This window comes from Oncorhynchus keta, chromosome 8 (assembly GCF_023373465.1).
Source record: "Oncorhynchus keta strain PuntledgeMale-10-30-2019 chromosome 8, Oket_V2, whole genome shotgun sequence".
Classification (NCBI taxonomy): Eukaryota; Metazoa; Chordata; class Actinopteri; order Salmoniformes; family Salmonidae; genus Oncorhynchus; species Oncorhynchus keta.
Genome location: NC_068428.1, coordinates 27776976 through 27804123, shown reverse-complemented (window position 1 = coordinate 27804123; position 27148 = coordinate 27776976). Strand labels below are relative to the sequence as shown.

General features: G+C 45.6%; 1 protein-coding gene across 1 annotated transcript in view; it reads left to right on the top strand.

The window, feature by feature from the left end:
* The window catches only part of LOC118387061 (kelch-like protein 29), a 435230-nt gene that overhangs the window by 353363 nt on the left and 54719 nt on the right, over positions 1–27148 (top strand). Inside the window, exons 7-10 of the mRNA XM_052523942.1 lie at positions 832–1028; positions 5173–5285; positions 5460–5606; positions 22250–22448. Of these exons, the coding sequence (XP_052379902.1) occupies positions 832–1028; positions 5173–5285; positions 5460–5606; positions 22250–22448 (656 nt within the window). The remainder of the gene's footprint in view (positions 1–831; positions 1029–5172; positions 5286–5459; positions 5607–22249; positions 22449–27148) is intronic.

The window sequence follows — 27148 nt, the reverse complement described above, 5'->3', positions numbered from 1 at the left end:
ATTGTTTGTCCACAGCTCTCGGGGGAGGGACACAGTATCTCACTATATATCTCACTATATTTTGGGGCATTGTATCTGTTTATGTTACCCGTGACTAGATTGTTGTGCACATGGGACATTAAACGTGGGTGGTGATGCGTTACTTAACGCTTCTTTAAACCCCCGGAAAGTTCCAGAACTTCAACTAATCACAGATATCCCATTCTGTTGCAATGCCCATGCAAGCCACCCAGCACCTCAGCATGTAGTTCTGATATACAACACACAAGATAGCCATACAGAATAGTAGTATTGGGCGCAACAGTTAGCTAGCTTTCAAACATACCACAGCTAACATAGCTTGAGATCTTCCGTTAGCAGTCTGTTTTCCACACTGTTCTAACATACCTAGGGATCTTCTCAGTGTGGTTTTATCAGCTCCTCCCCTCTGTCTTCTGTCTCCCACTATCCTGTATGCATCTCCTTAATATCTATGCATACCTGAACACATGTCAAAGCATGCCTTTTGGATATTAATTTGCCTTGATAAAGACACCAATCACTTGTGCTTTTGTTTCAGATGGAGCACAAACCTGTACTGTTACAAACCCTAGTGAACCCTAGTGGCTTACTGTAAAAACAAGACCAAACAGAATCTCTACCTTCCCCATTTCTACTGTATTCTATCGTGTTGTATTGATTCTGTTATTTTTCCCTATTCTATTGATGCAGGTTGCGTGTGTGTGTGCTTGTGTGTGCGCACGAGTGTGTGTGTGTGTGTAGCCCTAGTCCAAGGTGTGTGCGCATCTCTTCGATGTCTAACTCCTGTCTCTACCGTGGTTGGTTGGTCAGGTCGTCAGGGGAGACGAGGAGCGGGGAGATGCTAGAGCTGCGGATGAATGACATTGGAGCTGATGTGTTGGAGCTGCTGCTGGAGTTTGTCTACACAGGTTCTCTGGTCATAGACTCCGCTAACGCCAGGACACTGCTAGAAGCTGCCAACAAGTTCCAATTCAACACCTTCTGCAAAGTCTGTGTGTCCTTCCTAGGTATGTAGCTATGGCACAGGGTGTGTGTTTGGGGGGGGTCTCATCATACTAAGCCTGCCTTTCTGTATTTGGCTCATGGTCCCTCACACCCTTTCTGTATTTGGCTCATGGTCCCTCACACCCTTTCTGTATTTGGCTCATGGTCCCTCACACCCTTTCTGTCAGGTGTCCAAAGTTTCCACCGGAGTAAAAGAGTTTCTAACACCCAGCGTTTGGCCGTTCTTCTACCTTTTAACACCCTTTTACCGCCTTTCCTTTTATATCTGAAAGGTCTATTTCCACCTCTGGAAATAGTGATCTTTTCTGTATTTTCTCGATAGTTATCGCTTATGTCTGTCAACATCACCTTTCTTCTTGTCGGCTTTGGCACGCATTAAATCATGATCACTCTATTTTCGTCCAGCATGCAACTTGTTCTTGTCATTCAGAAAAGTATAAATGCAATGTGCAACAATTTCAATGATTTTTCTGAGTTTCAGTTCATATAAGGAAACCAGTCAATTGAAATGCATTAGGCCTTATCTATGGACTGGGCAGGGATGCAGCCATGCATGGGGACCAGGCCCAGTGAATCAGAATGAGTTTTTCCCCACAGACATAAATACTCCTCAGCACCCACCCTCTCCCTACTCAGACATAAATACTCCTCAGCACCCACCCTCTCCCTACTCAGACATAAATACTCCTCAGCACCCACCCTCGCCCTACTCAGACATAAATACTCCTCAGCACCCACCCTCTCCCTACTCAGACATAAATACTCCTCAGCACCCACCCTCTCCCCACTCAGACATAAATACTCCTCAGCACCCACCCTCTCCCTACTCAGACATAAATACTCCTCAGCACCCACCCTCTCCCTACTCAGACATAAATACTCCTCAGCACCCACCCTCTCCCTACTCAGACATAAATCCTCAGCACCCACCCTCTCCCTACCAGACATAAATACTCCAGCACCCACCCTCTCCCTACTCAGACATAAATACTCCTCAGCACCCACCCTCTCCCTACTCAGACATAAATACTCCTCAGCACCCACCCTCTCCCTACTCAGACATAAATACTCCTCAGCACCCACCCTCTCCCTACTCAGACATAAATACTCCTCAGCACCCACCCTCTCCCTACTCAGACATAAATACTCCTCAGCACCCACCCTCTCCCTACTCAGACATAAATACTCCTCAGCACCCACCCTCTCCCTACTCAGACATAAATACTCCTCAGCACCCACCCTCGCCCTACTCAGACATAAATACTCCTCAGCACCCACCCTCGCCCTACTCAGACGATCCCACAGGTGAAGAAGCCGAACGTGGAGGTCCTGGGCTGGCGTAGTCACTTGTGGTCTGTGGTTGTGAGGCCGGTTGGATGTACTGTCAAAATTTCTAAAACCACATTGGAGGTACCTTATGGTAGAAAATTAACATTAAATTCTCTGGCAACAGCTCTGGTGGACATTCCTGCAGTCAGCATGCCAATTGCACGCTCCCTCAACTTGAGACATCTGTAGCATTGTGTGACAAAACTGCACATGTTAGTGGCCTTTTATTGTCCGCGGCACAAGGTGCATCTGTGTAATGATCATGCTGTTTAATCAGCTTCTTGATATGCCACACATGTCAGGTGGATAAATTATCTTGGCAAAGGAGAAATGCTCGCTAACAGGAATGTAAACACACATTTTAGAGAAATATGTTTTTGTGCATATGAAACATGTGACCAACACTTTACATGTTGCATTTATATTTTTGTTCAGTATAGCAACGTTACCTATAGCAACCATTTATTTTCTGCACCAAAGAAAAACCACCCGTTTAGAAAATCTAGCAAGCGAGGCAACTAAAAGCAAGTTTCTAGACAATGTTTATAATTACAATGCTTATATTTACCAGAACATATCTGACAAAGTTTTGAGTTTAACTGTAGCCAATGTTTTATTCATTTTAACAGGGAAATAACACACTAAAGTCTGGCGATATAAAAATGGCTAACTTACAGTTGTGAGTATGAAGAAATGAACACAGTGCATTCTGTTGGAGGAATTTAGACCTTGATGGTGCTGGCGACGCACAACAAATGGGACTGTTTCAAAGGGGGGTCATATAAACATCGCCAGATGGAATTATTGTTATGTTGTTTTAAAAAAATGTCTGAATTAGCCCTCTATCTCACTCCCTCTCCACCTCTCCTCTTGGCCCTCAGGGTTTAGGAGCCGCCAGGACAGATTCATAAAAAGGTCAGGGAACAATTGTCAGTAAAATGTCAAATCCCACAGATGCTCTAGGCCAATCGATACCAAGGCAGAGATGAGGATACAGGTCTAGGTAAAAGCGGTGAGGGGAGGGGTGTTTGAAAGGTTGGGGGGTGGCGAGCCCATGGGTCAACTGAGGAGCAAATGCGTAGTCATGGGTTTAGGAGGTCAAGGGACTGGGAAATTGTAAATGTCAGGTTATACTTACCATTTAATAGAGATTGGTGGGGAGAGCTGTAAGGCAAGGCAGGGATATGCTGTCTGGATATGAGATGAAAAAGGTCAGAGCTGTAAAGGAGAGGGAAAAGACAGTGAAAATAAATATTGATCTGTTTTTCTCGTTTCGTCCCGACGATATGGACTTGTTAAAAACAGGGAAACCATTTATAGTATAGTCAGACTTCATCACCATCAGTAGGTCAGACTTTCCTGCCCTGCCTGAATATAATTCATGACATTTGAGTGTTAGAACTGAGACATAGTAATAATAATAGATTTGATTTGTATAGCGCTTTTCAATACAGCAAAAATTTCAACGCTCAAGTGCACTGTATGACATTGTACTGGTGCAATGTATAACCTTGGAACAAAGAAATTGCTATTATGTCAAGGATATCGAAGTTCTTAACAAATGTACTGAAGATAAATGAATTTGGCCTAGTTTGGCCATGGTGTATTGAGTTGATCAGATTTGAGTGTGACAAAAATACCAAAAAACACATTTCAGTACATCTGGGGAACATATGTTGCACATCGTATTATTTGCCCAATATTAGGACATCAAGAATTAGAAAACTGATCCAACAATGCAATGTGTACAGTTATACAACGCATCTACAAAGTAATTACATGGAGTTGGAGCAAGAGTACAATAGAAGTTACGTGACCATTCATCATGGCATTTAGTGCGAACAGATGCTATGTTGTGCAGGGTAATTTGGAAATCACTGAAAGCCATAAAATCAATTCCTGTAATTCTGTCTACGAGTTCAACCTTCAACGTTTGTATGGATTTACAGCGATCAGCTATTGGACCTTACAGAGCCTGGAATAAAACTCCTCTATTCATTGTCTGCAAAAGTTTGAAATATGACACACACACACACACACACAGACATCGTGAACGCCATATGGATTCTGCAGGGACTCTCCTCACACCCACACAAGTGAACCTACATGAACGGTACCTGTGGAATCAATTAAGATCAAAGTAAAGAAGAATCCTAAACACATTTCAACCTGGTTTGATATTGATTAGGTATAGAGAGGCCTCTGTAAAGTGATTGATCCGATCCGTCTAGCTCTTATTACTACACGTTCTCCCGTCAGACCCTTTCAAGGTGAAAACACACCTGTTCAACTACACCACACCACAACAGACTACAGTTATTAGTTTCAAATGCTTTGTTTTCCTATTCAGCTTCAACACACTGAGTTCAGAGTTTAATGTCATACAAACCCTGTTTTGATTAGATATTCAGTCTGTTCTTTGAATTGTTGTGGCTCCATTACCTCTCCTGGTGATGTTTGTTGAGGCAGCAGACACACACCACACACACACACACACACACACACACACACACACAAAGGTCTTTACCTGCAGTACTAATCCCTGCTATGCCGTTCCACACCCCCGCCTGACTGTGCTCAGTAGGCTCCTAACGATTGATTCCCCTTGTTTGTCCCTGGAGCTGTTTCAGCTCTGACAGTCTCTCTCCAGGTCCAGATAAACACACAGATAGACCACAGCTCTCTCCCTGCTTTCTCCCTCTCTTTCCAGACAGTTTTTTTATGGATGTGAATAACTCTCCCTTATTCCTCTTTTTCTCCTCTTTTCCTTCCCATTCCCCTCTTGCTCTCTCACACTCTCCCTCTCGCTCTCTGCAGAGAAACAGCTAACAGTGGGGAACTGTCTAGGTGTGCTGGCCATGGCTGAAGCTATGCGATGTACAGAGCTCCACAACATGGCCAAAGCTTTCGCACTGCAGAACTTCCCTGAGGTAGGTGGATTTACATATCACACTATGTATCTGTGAGAAAAGTATTTACCTGAGGTACTAATCCCTGCTATGCCGTCCCAGTTTACCATAACACCTGTCGCACATGATTAAAAACAGTGCATGTACTCCAGGATTTTCATCCCAATGAAGTGTCAACCCTTCATTGTGCACTAGGTGGCGGGGCAGGAGGAGATTCTGTGTGTGTCTAAGGAGGACCTAGTGGCCTACCTGTCTAATGACAGCCTCACCACCAAGGCTGAGGAACTGGTCTACGAGACCGCCATCAAGTGGATCAAACAAGACCCCACCGCCAGAGTTCAGGTAAGGCGGGGGGAGAGGGTGCTAGTGGCTACGAGGTTGGAGTGATTACATTTTTACTGGTCCATTTTCAACATGTTCATTCAGCGTTTATGGGTCCTGGACTGTATGGCCTGGTTTGTTGTGGGAGTGCCATATCGCCCTCTGATCTAACCTGGTTAATCAGGACTTAATGCTGTTCTGACACCATCTGTCTACAGTATCATTACGCATACTCACCAACCATTACCCCATACAGTATGTCCTGGTTTCATTATATTGCTCATCACATCTCATCTTTGTATCTGTTTTCTACACCACAATTCCTCCTGTCTTTGACTAGAGTTCCTAAAAGGAGAAATAAAGTAAAAAGCTTGGTGTGTAGAGACACACTGTTATGCATGTTCCCAGCAGAGTCCTACTACCAGCCGCCCCTGGTCTATATTAAGTCACTTAAGCTATATTTAATATGGATCACCCACTTCTTCCTCTAGACACACTAACAAGCATATACAGTACCCTTCTCTCTCTACCTTCCCCTACGTACTGTCACCCTGCTCTGCATCTGAATAAATGAAACACCTGTAATATCATGCAGACTGTTTGTTAGGTTTTAATAGTATTGTTCTCATAATGTCCAATGACGACTATGTCCGCGAGATGGAATTTGGCTTGCTGTCGGTTTAAATGCACTGTGATACAGTATGAACATTCTGAGTGGGGGACACTGTTCTGGCAGCTTCTGTTCATCTGCAGCTTTTTGAATTGGGGTCTTGGTCTGTCTTTCTAGGAAATGATAATGAAATGGGATTGTCATATTCCACTACGTCACACTTCAACAAATGAGACTGGTGGTCGATACGTTTCATGGTCAATACATTGACTAACCAACCTCCATGAATATGGAAGAAGATAACATGGATTGTGGAAGAGATCACCACAGGATACAGACCATTTATGGATCCAATACTAAGGCTGCATCCATAATGGCACCTTGTTCCCTATTTAGTGCACCCCGTTCCCTGTTTGTAGTAGTTTTGACCAGGACCCATAGGGCTCTGGTCAACAGTTGTGCACTATATAGGGAATAGTTTACCATTCAGAATGAATGATAAAAGACCACGCATGAAGCAGCCCTGACTGCTGTTTAACAAGGGAGTTGAGATGAGTCGTGTTAAAACAGTTAATCACTGGGAACGTCACTCAGTCAGAATAACACCCTCTCATAAGATTGAATGGTCGTTGTAATGGTCTCAACTACTATAGACAGTCTTTGTATTTGCTAGATTCAATGCCAGTAGTAACTACTTCCATAAATTGAGTTGGACTTTATAATGGTGCTTGCTACTATAGACAAATGTCTGTGTTGGACATAGAAAGGCAGTTCTGAGAGGCACTTTAGGTTAAATGATCAAAAAAGTGTTTTGACTGAAACTGTCTCTCAGGACTTGACGTTTCACATGATAAACCATTGTAAAACTCTGCCTTCTACAGAGTTTTTACAAGGAAGTATTTTCTAAAGTGGTGGATGGAAGACCTACGGTCCAAACAGCAGTCCAGACAGTACAAGGATATGCAGATAATGGGGAAGTACACAGGATGTAAGTGAACTGTGTGCAGCAGATGCTTTGCACAAAATTGAGTGACACACACACACACACACACACACACACACACACACACACACACACACACACAATGACTTCTGTTCTAGTGAGGATGAAAGACAGAAAGGTTTGGACCAATCACGTCCGTTCAGCTCAGCGCAGTTCAGCAGTAATCTCACAGCCTATTGGACAGGAGAGAACAGTGAATCAGACCATGGCAGAGAAACGAAGGGATCGCGGAATGGGACATACCATTTCACCTGCTGTCCACTCCTCTTCCTCCTTATCCTCCCTCCTCTTCCACCCTGTCACGAAATCCAGGATAAAGCTAATCCCTTATAGCAGTCAGTGGTTTCTCAAATGGAGGCTTGGGGCCCACTGGTGAGTCACTGCTCATTCCTTTTTGTGGCTGATACCGTTTGGGTCACAGCTTTAGACTTGGGTCTTTGGTTTTGTTTACTCACAAGAACACACTCCCGAAGGTGCGATTTAGAGAGACTGAGACAGAGGAAGAGAGACAGTAAACGGAGAGGGCAGAGGAGGACCCCGGTGTCCCTGTGTTCAGTAGGAATCAGATATTCACTCTCTGCTGTGTGCCTTGACATTATAGGAGTGGAGCTGTGATGGAGCTCAGGGCCAGTCTCAAATCTAGGGGCCATGTGTGATACAGTGAGACTAATGACGCTAGAGAGAGGGAACAGAGGGAGAGGAGAACGAGGGAAATGGGTAGAGGGATTGGGGTATGGAGAGGAGAACGAGGGAAATGGGTAGAGGGATTGGGAGATGGAGAGGAGAACGAGGGAAAGGGTGGATAGTACAACGAGGGAAAGGAGGGAGTGGGAGATGGAGAGGACAACGAGGGAGGGGATGGATAGGACAACGAGGGAGGGGATGGATAGGACAACGAGGGAGGGGATGGAGAGGACAACGAGGGAGGGGATGGAGAGGACAACGAGGGAGGGGATGGAGAGGACAACGAGGGAGGGGATGGAGAGGACAACGAGGGAGGGGATGGAGAGGACAACGAGGGAGGGGATGGAGAGGACAACGAGGGAGGGGATGGAGAGGACAACGAGGGAGGGGATGGAGAGGACAACGAGGGAAATGGGTAGAGGGATTGGGGTATGGAGAGGAGAACGAGGGAAATGGGTGGATAGTACAACGAGGGAAAGGAGGGAGTGGGAGATGGAGAGGAGAACGAGGGAGGGGATGGAGAGGAGAACGAGGGAGGGGATGGAGAGGACAACGAGGGAAAGGAGGAGTGGGAGATGGAGAGGAGAACGAGGGAGGGGATGGAGAGGAGAACGAGGGAAATGAGGAGTGGGGGATAGAGGAGAACGAGGGAGTGGGGGATAGAGGAGAACGAGGGAGTGGGGGATAGAGGAGAACGAGGGAGTGGGGGATAGAGGAGAACGAGGGAGTGGGGGATAGAGGAGAACGAGGGAGTGGGGGATAGAGGAGAACGAGGGAGAGGAGAACGAGGGAGAGGATATTATTTTTTTTTTTACAAGAGAAACTGACCCCAGTCTAGAGAGCGAGTGGTTGAGTTGACACGCTCTGCTCACCACAAGCTCCTTTTCACCTCCCCTCCCTCCCTCCACACCTCTTTCCGTCCTGCCATTTGGAAAAGGAGAGCAGGGGAAATCGCTCCCCCTGAACCTGTGAAATGTTTTAATGGCACGTCAGGACTGATTGTCACAGGGCTTACACACACACACTGAGAAGGTCGGAAGGTGGGAGGAATGCAACGGCTGGGGGCTGTGTGCGCGCGTGCACAACCGAGCACTGGCACGTTGGCAGTGACTGAATAAATAATGTCACTTGTTTTTGTTGTCTCAAATATCCGCTAGAATAAAGACCGGGGCTGGACATCACATGGAGATGGTGTTAATTATGGATTTGTGCAAGACACACACAATAGAAAGATACACACAGAAAGGAAAAGAGTTTACATGAGTTCAGGAGGCTGTGAACCAGAAACATGTTCATCTTCTACTGATCATAGTGCCCAGCTAAATAGTCTCTTTCATGCTAAACCCACTGCTGTAATACCTAGACCAGGGATCATCAACTAGATTCAGCCGGGGGACGTTTTTCTTCCTTAAGCGGATGGTTGGGGGTGCAGGAACATGATTACAAATCATTTGTAGACTGCAAATTGACCGCAACAAGCTCAAACAGATATGTTTAACCAAACATAATCATTTTAAACCTTCCATTTGTATATGATCACGTCTCTATTATGTGTGAGAATACTTGAACAGATTTCTTCAATTAAAATCACTTGGAGCTGATTTCGTCGTGTCCAACAATGAACATGCTCCAATTTCTCAAACTATTAGAATTTGTTAGCTTGTTTGCTTTTACTCAGAACTTGGTGGGCCAAATCAAATCTGTGGACCCTGTCATTACATTATATGGACAATGGGTCTGAGCTGCTAGTATGGTGTTAGTGGCTAAAATACACTTTAAACATTATCCCATTCATTCCCCGCCTTACATAAACGGTGGATAGGAGGAGAACGGTGTTCCCTTTGCTCAGGATGCTTTCATACTAAATTGGTTTGGAGCGTTTTCTTTCTCTGAACTCTGGTGATTTTCCGTCCCAATTTACCCCTTTCAGTTCGCTTGGACTGATGTAAACACTATCCGCATTCGGGACCACACTAAACGTACCGTGGTCTCGGTCCGATTCCATTCATACAGAGGAGTGGTTCGCTGCCGGGTGAGAGGGCAGTGTGGACCAAACAGGAAGATGTGCGCAGTAGTATTGGTTGTTTGACTGCAAGCATTTGATGAAATGCACAGTACCATAACTTAATATCTCTAAAACATTGTTTGAGTAGCAGCATTGCATTCATGAGCTCATCCGATGCAGATTAGGGGAGACGGGCAGTTCCCGGGATACAGGCTACTGAACATAGCCTATTCACATGACAGAGCGGATATTGTGCGGTTTCCTCACGCAATGTTGTTGGGAGACCAAAGCGAAAGTAATGTGAAGTTTGGGACACACAAGTGATGCTTCATGATAATCATAGATGGATTTAACATGAGCATTTTTCTCCAATAAACAAATTCCTTGCATGAGTACGCAGCTTTTAGGCATTTTAGTTCGTTGACATTTGGCAAAGTGAAACCAACCGGACCAAATGAGATGACAATGTAACAAATAATCAAACTGATTCGAACTATAGCTCAGTGAGACCAGTCCTCACTGTTACCCACAGAGGCATTGTGGTTCAAACCATGTACATATGCTTCCAATTATACCTACTACCCCCCCCCCCTCTCCCTGCCAAGACCTCTATAGACCCTTTGTGTATGGGCCTGAATATCCCCTCTATTATGCTCTAATAGGATCCCCATGAAATATGTTCTATCTCACCTGGTAGAACAGGCTGACAAAGGAAGGTGATTAATTGGCTCTTTGAGGAGAGAGGGGAGAGAGCTCAAAAGCAATAGGGGTGGGCATCCTAATGTGATGTTTTAAAAGACATTTAAGGGTGGATTTATTAGATAAAAAGAGCCTGTCGTTCACTTCACTATGGAAAAAGACCTCAGAGTTCACTCTTCAAAAAATAACAATGGACATCTGACGTTTGCCATTTCAGAACCCACAAATGTTTAAGTATTTCAAATAAATTGAAACTCATTTTATCTTACAGTAATACTTCTATAGAGTATATTTCTCTTAGTGGAGGTCTTTCAAATGTTTCATCTGGTATAGAGAAGAAATGGAAAGAGTAGTTATGTTTCCAAAGCAAATTAAAAGAATGCAGGTTTTCAAGTGGGACTGGAGTAGTGTGCTGCACTTATTAAGTGTGTACTAGTATGGTGTAGTGGACTACTATACTTGATACAGAAATTAATATCATACCTCTATTGAAATCAGTGATCTGAAGAAACCTCATTGACCCCATCAGCTTTCTATGATACTGCATTTTATATAAACATTGGAGCACAAAAGAAGTGTACACACACCTTGCTGTGTAGCAACTGCATGTCGTCCGTATGGGGCTCCCGAGTGGCGCATCGGTCTAAGGTACTGTGTCTCAGTGCTAGTGGTGTCACTACCGACCTTAGATCCTGGAATGGAACCATCTTAATTGGCCGTGATTGGGAGTCCCATAGGGCGGCGCACAATTGGCCCATAGGGCGGCGCACAATTGGCCCATAGGGCGGCGCACAATTGGCCCATAGGGCGGCGCACAATTGGCCCATAGGGCGGCGCACAATTGGCCCATAGGGCGGCGCACAATTGGCCCATAGGGCGGCGCACAATTGGCCCATAGGGCGGCGCACAATTGGCCTAGGGGTTGGCCGTGGTAGGCCGTCACTGTAAAGAGTACAACATCAATTAACATCATTTGAATGAACATTCTTCATTACCATAGAATCATTTCTATCACAATACCAGGCAGCCATTGTGGGTGTACCCATGAGTTTAACAGTCAAATTGCAACGGTTGGGGGTTACGAGCTTGTTCTAATCATTACATTTCTATATGGGCTACTGCTGCATTGTGGGTGTTGCCTAGGTAAGCGAAGACTCATTTGCTAGTTTCTTGTTTCAGAGACAGTTTCAGCGCGTTGAGGCCATGTTACCGTAGAAACCGACTAAACTACACGAATGACCAGCTGTCCCATCTTGAATAAGACTGTTCGAAAAAATATATATAAACTGAACGAAAATATAAACGCAAGATACAACAATTTCTAAGATTTTACCGAGTTACCGTTAATATAAGCATCAGTCAATTGAAACAAGTTCATTAGGCCCTACTCTATGGATTTCACATGACTGGGAATACAGATATGCATCTGTTGGTCACAGATACCTATAAAAAAAAAAAAAGTAGGGGTGTGGATCAGAAAACCAGTCAGTATCTGGTGTGACTACCATTTACCTGATGCAGCGCGACTCATCTCCTTCGTATAGAATTGATTTGGCCTGTTGTCCCACTCTTCAATTGCTGTGCGAAGTTGCTGGGTATTGACTGGAACATGGTGTCGATCCAGAGCATCCCAAATATTCTCTATTGGTGAATGTCACCATGTCTGGTGAGTTTGCAGGCCATGGCAAATCTGAGACTTTTTTAGTTTCCAGGAATTGTGTACAGATCCTTGCGCCATGGGCCGTGCATTATTATGCTGAAGCATGAGTTGATTGTGGTGGATGAATGGCACAGCAGTGGGCCTCAGGATCTCGTCTCGTCGTCTCCGCATTCAAATTGCATCCATAAATGCAATTATTCGTTGTCTGTAGCTTATACCTGCCCATACTATAACCCCACCGCCACCATGGAGAACTTTGTTCACAATGTTGACATCAGCAAACCTCTCTCCCACACGATGCCATACACGCTATTCTCTATTGGTGAATGTCTGTATCTATATACAGTGGGGGAAAAAAGTATTTTGTGATTACAATGTGATTTTCTGATTTATTTTTCTCATTTTGTCTGTCATAGTTGGTGTACCTATGATGAAAATGACAGGCGTCATCTTTTTAAGTGGGAGAACTTGCACAATTGGTGGCTGACTAAATACTTTTTTGCCCCACTATCATATAATAGATATTACACACACACACACACACACACACACACACACACACACACACACACACACACACACACACACACACACACACACACACACACACACACACACACACACACACACACACACACACACACACACACACACACACACACACACACAGTTCCAGTTGACACACCTACCTACTCATTCTAGGGTTTTTCTTTATTTTCTAGAATGTAGAATAATAGTGAAGATATCAAAACTAGGAAATAACACACATGGAATAACCGAAAACTTGCTAAACAAATCTAAATATATTTTAGATTTTTGTTTAACTTGTTATGGCTGCAATCCCCCTATCGGGATAAGTGTCATCAACAACCGCTGATGAGCATAGCGCTACATTCAATAAATATTACTATAAATATTTATATTCATGAAATCACAAGTGCAATATAGGAAAACACAGTTTAGCCTTTTGTTAATCCACCTGTCGTGTCAGATTTTGAAATTATGCTTTACAGCAAAAGCAATCCAAGCGTTTAAGTTTGTCGATCGCACGACAAAACATTAAGTACACTCAGCATCAGGAAGCTTGGTCACGAAAATCAGAAAAGCAATCAAATTAATCATTTACTTTTGATCTTCGGATGTTTTCACTCACGAGACTCCCAGTTACAGTTTTTCAAAATAAAAGCCTGAAACTGTATAATCTGGTTCATATCCCTTTAAATCCAGCAAATGGAGGCTATGGAACATGGAGTTTTCAAAATATAAGCCACTTCCTGTCTTGATTTTCCTCAGGGTTTCGCCTGCAATATCAGTTCTGTTATACTGACAATATTTTGACAGTTTTGGAAACTTTAGAGTTTTCTATCCAATACTAATAATAATATGCATATATTAGCAACTGAGAGTGAGAAGCTGGCCGTTTACAATGGGCACCTTTTCATCCAAGCTACTCAATACTGCCCTGCAGCCATATGAAGTTAAACACTTTTTTGGTTTTTACATGAATCCATGTTTTTTTACAATTATTCTACAATGTACAATATGTATTTATTTATTTATTTTTACACACCACCAGTCAAAATGTTTTGGACACCTACTCATTCAAGGGTTTTTATTTATTTTTTGTGTGTGTGTGTGTGTATATATATATATATATATATATATATATATATATATATATATATATATATATATATATATATATATATATATATATATATATATATATATATATATATATATATATATATATATATATTAGACAGTTGTTGTTTTAGTGTAATGACAGCCTTTATCCTTAACTGATTTTTATATACGGTAATTGTGCCAGCCTGTGTTCACCAGACATACCAAATCGTGCTTCAACAAAGGACAATTTTTACATAGCCAGATCAACACACAGAGCCATAAGTCCTCTCTACATAGATGATTAGGAAAATGGCACATTTATAATGACTGATATGGGTGGGTGAGCTAGATTCTGCGTTATTGCGTGAAGCCATGCTGAAAATGCCCCCAAGAGAGCAGAACAGCTGTGTCTGCATGTCAACTGCCTGAGCCCCTGCCTCCATCCATAACCTCTATGCCTAGGCCTGCCTCACATCATCCCTCCATCACAGATGCACACAAAACACACACGCAAACACACACTATGAGCCCTATAACTGGTCGTTGGTCCAGGTGGGTGGGTGAGTGAGTTAGCGCTCTGACGCTAAGCGTGCTAGTGAACTCCAACCCCACAGCCTACACACACACACACACACACACACACACACACACACACACACACACACACACACACACACACACACACACACACACACACACACACACACACACACACGTCATCCCTTTCTGCTGTGTGTGTGCTTTTCTCTCTGTTCAGTGAAGGACAGTGAATAAATATGAGCGCGTGTATCATTTGTATATGAAGACCGCGTGACACACCAACACACAGTTGTAAGTGGCCTGTGTTCCGGCCGAGGCAGAGAATCTGTCTGGTGTCTCAGATCAGTCAGACTGCAGGTGAGAGCTAGTCGACACACAGAAAATAGTTTCCCTCGACTACTGTCAGTGGGGACCAAGGGGAATGACTTTGTTCGTGTGTGACAGACCAATTTTGCAGACTGTCTTTTCTTTAGATACAGAATAATATTATAATCAGATGTGTGTATGGTATGGAATGCATTGTCTTTGTACTTTTAGTGAGTGCCACTGCTCCTCTGAGTGTGTCAGAGATGGCTCATCTGAGCCGGGGCGTGTGTGTGTGTACACATCATCTGAGCCGGGGCGTGTGTGTGTGTACACATCATCTGAGCCGGGGCGTGTGTGTGTGTGTACACATCATCTGAGCCGGGGCGTGTGTGTGTGTACACATCATCTGAGCCGGGCGTGTGTGTGTACACATCATCTGAGCCGGGGCGTGTGTGTGTGTACGCATCATCTGAGCCGGGGCGTGTGTGTGTGTGTACGCATCATCTGAGCCGGGGCGTGTGTGTGTGTGTACGCATCATCTGAGCCGGGGCGTGTGTGTGTACGCATCATCTGAGCCGGGCGTGTGTGTGTACGCATCATCTGAGCCGGGCGTGTGTGTGTACGCATCATCTGAGCCGGGGTGTGTGTGTGTACGCATCATCTGAGCCGGGGCGTGTGTGTGTACGCATCATCTGAGCCGGGGCGCATCATCTGTGTGTGTGTACGCATCATCTGAGCCGGGGCGTGTGTGTGTGTGTACGCATCATCTGAGCCGGGCGTGTGTGTGTGTGTGTGTGTGTGTGTGTGTGTGTGTGTGTGTGCGCATCATCTGAGCCGGGCGTGTGTGTGTGTACACATCATCTGAGCCGGGCGTGTGTGTGTACGCATCATCTGAGCCGGGCGTGTGTGTGTGTACGCATCATCTGAGCCGGGGCGTGTGTGTGCGCGCGCGCATCATCTGAGCCGGGGCGTGTGTGTGTGTGTGCGCGCATCATCTGAGCCGGGGCGTGTGTGTGTACGCATCATCTGAGCCGGGGCGTGTGTGTGCGCGTGTGTTAATATAGTCAAATCTGGAAACTATCGTTTTGAAAACGAAACGTTTATTTCATTGAAATACGGAACCGTTCAGTATTTTATCTAATGGGTGGCATCCCTAAGTCTAAATATTCTTGTTACATTGCACAACCTTCAATGTTATGTTATAATTACGTAAAATTCTGGCAAATTAGTTAGCAATGAGCCAGGCTTCCCAAACTGTTGCATATACCCTGACTCTGCGTGCAATGAACGCAAGAGAAGTGACACAATTTCACCTGGTTAATATTGCCTGCTAAATTGGATTTCTTTTAGCTAAATATGCAGGTTTCAAAAATATATACTTATGTGTATTGATTTTAAGAAAGGCATAGGTGTTTATGGTTAGGTACACATTGGAGCAACGATACACACCGCATCGATTATATGCAACGCAGGGCACGCTAGATAAACTAGTAATATCATCAACCATGATATAACTAGTGATTATGATTGATTGATTGTTTTTTAAAAGATAACTTTGATGCTAGCTAGCAACTTACCTTGGCTTCTACTGCATTCGCGTAACAGGCAGGATCCTCGTGGAGTGCAATGAGAGGCAGGTGGTTAGAGCGTTGGACTAGTTAACTGTAAGGTTGGAAGATTGAATCCCCCGAGCTGACAAGGTGAAAATCTGTCGTTCTGCCCCTGAACAAGGCAGTTAACCCACCGTTCCTAGGCCGCCATTGAAAATACGAATGTTCTTAACTGAATTGCCTATTTTAAACAAAGATATTAAAAAAAATCTGCAAAATTGGCACCTAAAAATACCAATTGTTATGAAAACTTTAAATCGGCCTTGATAAGTCGGTCAACCTACATTTACATTTAAGTCATTTAGCAGACGCTCTTATCCAGAGCGACTTACAAATTGGTGCATTCACCTTATGACATCCAGTTGAATAGTCACTTTACAATAGTGCATCTAAATCTTAAAGGGGGGTGAGAAGGATTACTTATCCTATCCTAGGTATTCCTTAAAGAGGTGGGGTTTCAGGAGTCTCCGGAAGGTGGTGATTGACTCCGCTGTCCTGGCGTCGTGAGGGAGTTTGTTCCACCATTGGGGGGCCAGAGCAGCGAACAGTTTTGACTGGGCTGAGCGGGAACTGTACTTCCTCAGTGGTAGGGAGGCGAGCAGGCCAGAGGTGGATGAACGCAGTGCCCTTGTTTGGGTGTAGGGCCTGATCAGAGCCTGGAGGTACTGAGGTGCCGTTCCCCTCACAGCTCTGTAGGCAAGCACCATGGTCTTGTAGCGGATGCGAGCTTCAACTGGAAGCCAGTGGAGAGAGCGGAGGAGCGGGGTGACGTGAGAGAACTTGGGAAGGTTGAACACCAGACGGGCTGCGGCGTTCTGGATGAGTTGTAGGGGTTTAATGGCACAGGCAGGGAGCCCAGCCAACAGCGAGTTGCAGTAGTCCAGACGGGAGATGACAAGTGCCTGGATTAGGACCTGCGCCGCTTCCTGTGTGAGGCAGGGTCGTACTCTGCGGATGTTGTAGAGCATGAACCTACAGGAACGGGCCACCGCCTTGATGTTAGTTGAGAACGACAGGGTGTTGTCCAGGATCACGCCAAGGTTCTTAGCGCTCTGGGAGGAGGACACAATGGAGTTGTCAACCGTGATGGCGAGATCATGGAACGGGCAGTCCTTCCCCGGGAGGAAGAGCAGCTCCGTCTTGCCGAGGTTCAGCTTGAGGTGGTGATCTGTCATCCACACTGATATGTCTGCCAGACATGCAGAGATGCGATTCGCCACCTGGTCATCAGAAGGGGGAAAGGAGAAGATTAATTGTGTGTCGTCTGCATAGCAATGATAGGAGAGACCATGTGAGGTTATGACAGAGCCAAGTGACTTGGTGTATAGCGAGAATAGAAGAGGGCCTAGAACAGAGCCCTGGGGGACACCAGTGGTGAGAGCGCGTGGTGAGGAGACAGATTCTCGCCACGCCACCTGGTAGGAGCGACCTGTCAGGTAGGACGCAACCAAGCGTGGGCCGCGCCGGAGATGCCCAACTCGGAGAGGGTGGAGAGGAGGATCTGATGGTTCACAGTATCGAAGGCAGCCGATAGGTCTAGAAGGATGAGAGCAGAGGAGAGAGAGTTAGCTTTAGCGGTGCGGAGCGCCTCCGTGATACAGAGAAGAGCAGTCTCAGTTGAATGACTAGTCTTGAAACCTGACTGATTTGGATCAAGAAGGTCATTCAGAGAGAGATAGCGGGAGAGCTGGCCAAGGACGGCACGTTCAAGAGTTTTGGAGAGAAAAGAAAGAAGGGATACTGGTCTGTAGTTGTTGACATCGGAGGGATTGAGTGTAGGTTTTTTCAGAAGGGGTGCAACTCTCGCTCTCTTGAGGACGGAAGGGACGTAGCCAGCGGTCAGGGATGAGTTGATGAGCGAGGTGACGTAAGGGAGAAGGTCTCCGGAAATGGTCTGGAGAAGAGAGGAGGGGATAGGGTCAAGCGGGCAGGTTGTTGGGCGGCCGGCCGTCACAAGATGCGAGATTTCATCTGGAGAGAGAGGGGAGAAAGAGGTCAGAGCACAGGGTAGGGCAGTGTGAGCAGAACCAGCGGTGCCGTTTGACTTAGCAAACGAGGATCGGATGTCGTCGACCTTTTCAAAATGGTTGACGAAGTCATCTGCAGAGAGGGAGGAGGGGGGAGGAGGATTCAGGAGTGAGGAGAAGGTGGCAAAGAGCTTCCTAGGGTTAGAGGCAGATGCTTGGAATTTAGAGTGGTAGAAAATGGCTTTAGCAGCAGAGACAGAGGAGGAAAATGTAGAGAGGAGGGAGTGAAAGGATGCCAGGTCCGCAGGGAGGCGAGTTTTCCTCCATTTCCGCTCAGCTGCCCGGAGCCCTGTTCTGTGAGCTCGCAATGAGTCGTCGAGCCATGGGGCGGGAGGGGAGGACCGCGCCGGCCTGGAGGATAGGGGACATAGAGAGTCAAAGGATGCAGAAAGGGAGGAGAGGAGGGTTGAGGAGGCAGAATCAGGAGATGGGTTGGAGAAGGTATGAGCAGAGGGAAGAGATGATAGAATGGAAGAGGAGAGCGTAGCGGGGGAGAGAGAGCGAAGGTTGGGACGGCGCGATACCATCCGAGTAGAGGCAGTGTGGGAGGTGTTAGATGAGAGCGAGAGGGAAAAGGATACAAGGTAGTGGTCGGAGACTTGGAGGGAGTTGCAATGAGGTTAGTGGAAGAACAGCATCTAGTAAAGATGAGGTCGAGCGTATTGCCTGCCTTGTGAGTAGGGGGAAGGTGAGAGGGTGAGGTCAAAAGAGGAGAGGAGTGGAAAGAAGGAGGCAGAGAGGAATGAGTCAAAGGTAGACGTGGGGAGGTTAAAGTCGCCCAGCACTGTGAGAGGTGAGCCGTCCTCAGGAAAGGAGCTTATCAAGGTATCAAGCTCATTGATGAACTCTCCGAGGGAACCTGGAGGGCGATAAATGATAAGGATGTTAAGCTTGAAAGGGCTGGTAACTGTGACAGCATGGAATTCAAAGGAGGCGATAGACAGATGGGTGAGGGGAGAAAGAGAGAATGACCACTTGGGAGAGATGAGGATCCCGGTGCCACCACCCCGCTGACCAGAAGCTCTCGGGTGTGCGAGAACACGTGGGAGGACGAAGAGAGAGCAGTAGGAGTAGCAGTGTTGTCTGTGGTGATCCATGTTTCCGTCAGTGCCAAGAAGTCGAGGGACTGGAGGGAGGCATAGGCTGAGATGAACTCTGCCTTGTTGGCCGCAGATCGGCAGTTCCAGAGGCTACCGGAGACCTGGAACTCCACGTGGGTCGTGCGCGCTGGGACCACCAGATTAGGTGGCCGCGGCCACGCGGTGTGGAGCGTTTGTATGGTCTGTGCAGAGAGGAGAGAACAGGGATAGACAGACACATAGTTGACAGGCTACAGAAGAGGCTACGCTAATGCAAAGGAGATTGAATGACAAGTGGACTACACGTCTCGAATGTTCAGAAAGTTAAGCTTACGTAGCAAGAATCTTATTGACTAAAATGATTAAAATGATACAGTACTGCTGAAGTAGGCTAGCTGGCAGTAGCTGCGTTGTTGACACTACACTAATCAAGTCGTTCCGTTGAGTGTAATAGTTTCTGCAGTGCTGCTATTCGGGGCTAGCTGGCTAGCTAGCAGTGTTGTTTACGTTACGTTGCGTTAAAAGAACGACAATAGCTGGCTAGCTAACCTAGAAAATCGCTCTAGACTACACAATTATCTTTGATACAAAGACGGCTATGTAGCTAGCTATGTAGCTAGCTACGATCAAACAAATCAAACCGTTGTACTGTAATGAAATGAAATGAAAATGTGATACTAACTGTGAGTGTGACCGGGTCGTTGAGTTCAATTCAGTAGACGTTGGCTAGCTGTTAGCTGTTGGCTAGCTAGCAGAGTCTCCTACGTTAAGGACGACAAATAGCTGGCTAGCTAACCTCGGTAAATTAAGATAATCACTCCAGGACTACACACTCTAAACTACACAATTATCTTGGATACAAAGACAGCTATGTAGCTAGCTAACACTAAACTAATCAAGTCGTTCAGTTGAGTGTAATAGTACTACAGTGCTGCTAATCTGTGGGCGTTTGCTAGCATTTGCTAGCTGGCTAGCTGCTGGGCGAATAGCAGTGAAGGCTACGTTAGGGCGACGAAATACGATAATTATGCAATTATCTCTGGTACAAGGACGGCTATGTAGCTAGCTAAGAAGAAATTGCTAAGATTAGACAAATCAACCGTTGTACTATAATGAAATGTAATGAAATGTAATGAAAAAGTTATACTACCTGCGGAGCGAAGTGCGATGGGACCGCTCGCTCCAACCCGGAAGACCCTACTTCCAATACACATTGCCTGTGAGCATCAGAGGTGAACCAGTTGCATACACAGCTCGAGCAAGACATTCACCAGCATTTCTCTGACTACGTTCCTCCATTGACGTAAAAAAAACCTTCTGATTCCAGGAGGACCATGGGCTGTTGCTACCGATAAGGTGTCGGATTCATAATTTTCACCTTGCATAGGGACTTTTGTCAGAGGTTGCTTGTTGTGAGCGCTGAGGGAATTTTGTTACACTTGGCCAGATGATTCTGCATCTTTGTTGCATTCTTCACACATGATTTGGCACAGTATTTGCAAATGTACACAGCTTTTCCTTCTACATTACCTGCAGTGAAATGCCTCCACACATCAGACAGTGCCCGTGGCATTTTCTTGTAAAGATTAGAAAAAAATTACTAAAAAATACCAAAATATTTTTCCATGTACAGAAAAGTAGTTAAGCAGTTAGATTAAACAACTTCTTTGTAAGATAATGTTTTAAAATGAAACGTGTATGGAAACAGGTGAATTAACACTCCTCAGTTAGCAGTCTCAAGCAAGCTTAAACCCACATGGTAACAAAAGCTAACTAGCAGAAATTGTTAACAAGTTAGAAATTATTTAAACACACTTTGCTATAGGCTACTATTTACTAGTTAACAAAAAAATTATCTATGTCATATAAAATATATTCACCCCACCCAGTTTTGTAATTAAAACTTAATAGAAAGCATGTTGTCCTTGGCTCAGACAGGCCTTGGGGGAGTGACAGCGGAGGGCCAGGGGGAGTGACAGCGGAGGGCCAGGGGGAGTGACAGCGGAGGGCCAGGGGGAGTGACAGCGGAGGGCCAGGGGAGTGACAGCGGAGGGCCAGGGGGAGTGACAGCGGAGGGCCAGGGGGAGTGACAGCGGAGGGCCAGGGGGAGTGACAGCGGAGGGCCAGGGGGAGTGACAGCGGAGGGCCAGGGGGAGTGACAGCGGAGGGCCAGGGGGAGTGACAGCGGAGGGCCAGGGGGAGTGACAGCGGAGAAATACTCTTCTCACGTGTGTAGGTGTACCGTTCCCTGCTGCCTGTCATTAGTGATCATGTTTATGCATGCGTCATTCACAGGGGTCACATCTCACACACACGCACACGCGCACACACACACAGACTGTTGTTCACAGCTGTTCCATAGCCACTTAGCTGCGCTCTGAGTCACTTAGATGTGTGTGAGACAGAGGTGTATTCAATCATCACATTGCACTTAAGCATTGTACTCAGCTAAAAACATGTTATATAGAAACTACATGGGGTACAGCCTAGTTACCCAGACTCATTTTCTTTCTTTGCACATTAAATACCAGTGGTTTATAATGAGTCTTGTGTGTTCATATTTGCCATTGTGGTGTCGCCGGAGACGGACATGAAAGTAGTCCGTGGCTGGTAGCACAGTCTCTCATATTTCGGTTTGTTTTTTCGTTGCTAATCTAACAGTTACTTGAGGCTTTCAAGGCTTCTATCGCTTCACTGCTGTAGAATATTTTCTCCCTTCTCTGAATAGTCAATTGACTCCCTCCTTCCCCTCTCCCGTCCCTCACCCCTTTATCTCCCCGCACCTCACCCATCTCTTCTCTCTCTCCTGCAGCATGTGTCAGAGTTGTTAGCGGTGGTTCGTCTTCCCTTCATTCACCCGTCTTACCTGCTGAACGTTGTGGATAACGAGGACTTAATAAAGACGTCGGAGGCGTGTCGAGACCTAGTCAACGAAGCCAAGAGGTATCACATGTTACCTCACGCCAGACAGGAGATGCAGACTCCTAGGACACGACCACGGCTCTCTGCAGGTAGGTGTACACAAACACACACACACTTTAAATACTTTATTTGAATCCACAAACCGCATTGCAGTCAACGGATTAACATTTTTCATAGGTCATGGATATATGGTTACAAAAAGCACCTTGTCCATACAGCCATTTGACAACTGACATGGAGCAGTACCTTGCTAGCTGCTTTGCATTTGTCCTCTGCAGGTCTGCAGTCTGAAGTCCACGTACTGTCGGTATGTAAATGGCCGAGACTTCCAAATATCAGCAATCACAAGTTTGCTCTGATAACCAATGCTGTTCAGGCATGACACGAAGGGCTGGTATTTCAGAAACTTTTTAGAGAAGGCCTGCTCCATGTAGGAGTCAAAAGAGCAGTCCACTTCCAAAATGAGCAGTCCACTTCCAAAATGAGCAGTCCACTTCCAAAATGAGCAGTCCACTTCCAAAATGAGCTCTTCCCTCTGGCCTCCCCCCACAACTATATCTGGCAGATTTGGTATTAGGGCTGGGCGATATGGCTAAAATATAATTTCGCAATATTTTTCACATTAATATTTTTGACTTTAAGCTTGGCATCACATATATTGTAAAGGATTTCAATGGGCTTTCTCTATTCTAATTGTTTTGTTCAATCTAACTTCAACCCAAAATATTTTTTTTGCTCTGACTGATTTACATTTAGCTAGTTAACTAGCGATTAGCATTAGCTAAAATAAGGTATACCTCCCAGCCCTATTTGGTATATAAAAACATTAACATTAAACCAGCCTCCTCTGACAAGATAATGCTTGTGAATATGCACTGATGGTGGTACTGTCACTCACCATCTATCAGGTTGACGGGGTGTTCATGTCCTGCTATGTGTAAGTCCGTCCGAATGGCAACCATGAGCAACGTGAATCTGATTCGATTACATGCGACTCTCTCTTTCACACACAAGCTGTCACATGCATGTGATGGAGAAGGAGCAATAAAGATAAACTAAAATTGATATTTGCGCCGGTGGGAAGAGAAGGACATTTTTACCCAAGATGAAATTCTTTGATCGCATAAAAAATATGCATGTATTGGTTTCCCAAAATCAAACAAAGAGTTTGGGTTGTGTGTGAGCCAAGCACAGACCGTGTTACTATGAAATCTTTGGATGGTTTACCATAAGTGTTTCTGGGCTGAGGAACTCGGGGTGGTTTTACAGTAGGCCCACCACATAAACATCTATTAGGGCATTCTAAACACCAACTGCTGTCCAGACATTTCTCTTATTCCAGCCAGCCAACTATTCACTTCACTTCCAACCATTCAGGCATTCCCATTCAATTTGTTTAAATCATTAAATCAGATATTTATGGAAATAAGTAGCCCTGGACGGACAAAAGTAAATTGCTTTTGGCTGTTAGATTCTCCTGCCGTTCTGCCACGTCTCTCTGGTCCCTCCTCAATAAAGAGCTGTCTAATTACTGTGTGTGCGGTGTGTGTGTGTGCCTGCGTGAAACTTATTAGAGCTTAACACCGACACCAGGAATAACACATTTTCTGCTTGGTGGAGTTAAGGTAATTGCTAAACAAATGTCACTTTGTGGTGTGGACAGTTTACAAGCCTGCATTCTCCATTCTGCTCAAGGTGTGCACACTCATCGGTAAACTGAAAGTAAATGGTGGTAGTTTAATGGTTTGTGTTTAATTGCAGAGTGGTGTTAACTACTAGCCAATGAAAATTATTATTTGTCTGACTTTGTAAAAAACCCTCTCTCTCTCTCATCTGAGGTCAGAACTGTCTCCAAGAAAGCCTCCCAAATGGTTCCCTTGTCCACACGTGCACTGGTGAAAGTAGTGCACTATTTAAGGAATTGGGTGCCATTCGGGAACACAGCCCAGAATGTAGGGTTCTGGTCAGTGTGTGATTGAGTATGGTGTTGGACTGGCCATCTGGTCATCTGTCTGACTGGGTCTGAGATGCACAGCAGGGCCCGGTCAGATGGACAGGGAGGCTGGGAGACGCTACCCTCGAGATAAAGGTCACTTACTCCAAATGGTGAGGAGTACATTTCATTTTTTTTTTTTATAGCTGATTCAAATAACCAACTCACCATCAAGCTTTGATTATTTGAATCAGCTGTGCAAAATCCAAAACATGCACCCAGGGAGGGGCCGCAGGACTGAGTTTGGAAAACCTGCTGTAGATAAAGATCACTTACTGCTGATGGTGAACAGGACGAGGAGGAAGAGATGGTGGAGGGGGAAATATATGGAGGGAGAGAAGGAATGGGAAAAAAATGTGTAAGAATTGAGGGAATGTGGTGTCGGAGCTTATGCACAGGCTGGTGTAAACGGAGCACCACCTGAGCTGGTAAATGTGAGCACGTATAGACGGAGCACCACCTGAGCTGGTAAATGTGAGCACGTATAGACGGAGCACCACCTGAGCTGGTAAATGTGAGCACGTATAGACGGAGCACCACCTGAGCTGGTAAATGTGAGCACGTATAGACGGAGCACCACCTGAGCTGGTAAATGTGAGCACGTATAGACGGAGCACCACCTGAGCTGGTAAATGTGAGCACGTATAGACGGAGCACCACCTGAGCTGGTAAATGTGAGCACGTATAGACGGAGCACCACCTGAGCTGGTAAATGTGAGCACGTATAGACGGAGCACCACCTGAGCTGGTAAATGTGAGCACGTATAGACGGAGCACCACCTGAGCTGGTAAATGTGAGCACGTATAGACGGAGCACCACCTGAGCTGGTAAATGTGAGCACGTATAGACGGAGCACCACCTGAGCTGGTAAATGTGAGCACGTATAGACGGAGCACCACCTGAGCTGGTAAATGTGAGCACGTATAGACGGAGCACCACCTGAGCTGGTAAATGTGAGCACGTATAGACGGAGCACCACCTGAGCTGGTAAATGTGAGCACGTATAGACGGAGCACCACCTGAGCTGGTAAATGTGAGCACGTATAGACGGAGCACCACCTGAGCTGGTAAATGTGAGCACGTATAGACGGAGCACCACCTGAGCTGGTAAATGTGAGCACGTATAGACGGAGCACCACCTGAGCTGGGAAGATAAGTCTGAAGCGGAAAAAGAAAGAGAAACGGCGTGGTGTCATCTATGAAACCATTCTTGCCGGGCACACTCAATCTGTGTGTGTGTGTGTCCATAGACCTATCTCCCTGCCAGCTGTCTCTGGTGTCACAGCAGGAGACCACCAGCTACTCTCTCATCCCCCTTTCCTCCTCCCCTTCTTCTTCCACTCTTTTACGTCACCTCCTGATCTTTTTCCCCTTAATTTTCTTCTACCAATTCTTCAACCTCCTCCATCTCCTCCCCGTGTTCCTCTCTCGACCACATCAGGTCACGTAACTGTCTGATACACCTGCTAAAGAATCTTGATATAAACTCTGCTGTATAAGATGGCCTACCTAAGCCGCCTCTTACCTCTGACCATTTGCACTGATCAAGTTCACCTGCCGCAAGCCCAGCATCTACATAAGAAATTATGAAACAGACACAGCACCAGCGATAGAGCCCACAAACTGTATAGCAGCAGGCCTGGAGGGGTCAAGCACAGGCTTCTATCACAGTTTAGACTCCTGTAGCTCCAGTCATGGGTTTGAAGCCGTATGGTGCGTTTGGTTGGAGCGGCCAGCGGCTGCTTTGAACTGTAGTAGACCTCCAGGTGAGCTTGATGAATCAGCAGTCAAATAGTCAGCATCTTCAAATGCACCAACACACTCAATTGAAAACGGAGCTAAATGATGAAATATAAACCAGGGATGGCCAACCCTCCACCTGGAAAGAGATTTAGCTAAAGGATGAAATGTAAACCAGGGATGGCCAACCCTTCACCTGGAAAGAGATTTAGCTAAAGGATGAAATATAAACCAAGGATGGCCAACCCTCTACCTGGAAAGAGATTAAGCTAAATGATGAAATATAAACCAGGGATTGCCAACCCTTCACCTGGAAAGAGATTTAGCTAAAGGATGAAATATAAACCAGGGATGGCCAACCCTCCACCTGGAAAGCTTTTTTTCTGCAGGCTTTTTATCAGCTGCTCATCAGGGCCTTGGTTATGAGGTGTTAGAGCAGGGCTGCAGCAAAACCCTGCAGACCCAGTAGCTCTCCATGAGGAAGGTCATCTTAAAACAGTAATAGTCAAGAAGTAGAAACGCACTCAGTGGAGAGAGTAGCCTGCAGGTCCAGAAAAGTGAAGATATTGGGAAGACTGTATAACGACTGAAACATGCGTCCTACATTTAGAATGGTGACATCTGATTCAGACCTCTGGTCCACCTTGGCCCTTTGGGGAAGAGACATGAGGCACCACTGAGACAGAAATGAGAACTTCACAAGAGCACAGGGAAGAGCATAAGATCATATGCTATTCAATCTGTCTATCGCCTTTCGTCTGAAGCACAGCTCTAATTCACACACTGTCTAGACTAGAGCCCTGTTTCAGCCAATATAATTTATTTCTCATTAATTTTTTTTGTCACCACCTCCACTCCAGCCATTCGCTTCAAATCAAATAAAATCAAATTTGATTTGTCACATACACATGGTTAGCAGATGTTAATGCGAGTGTAGCGAAATGCTTGTGCTTCTAGTTCCGACAATGCAGTAATAACCAACAAGTAATCAAACTAACAATTCCAAAACTACTGACTTATACACAGTGTAAGGGGATAAAGAATATGTACATAAA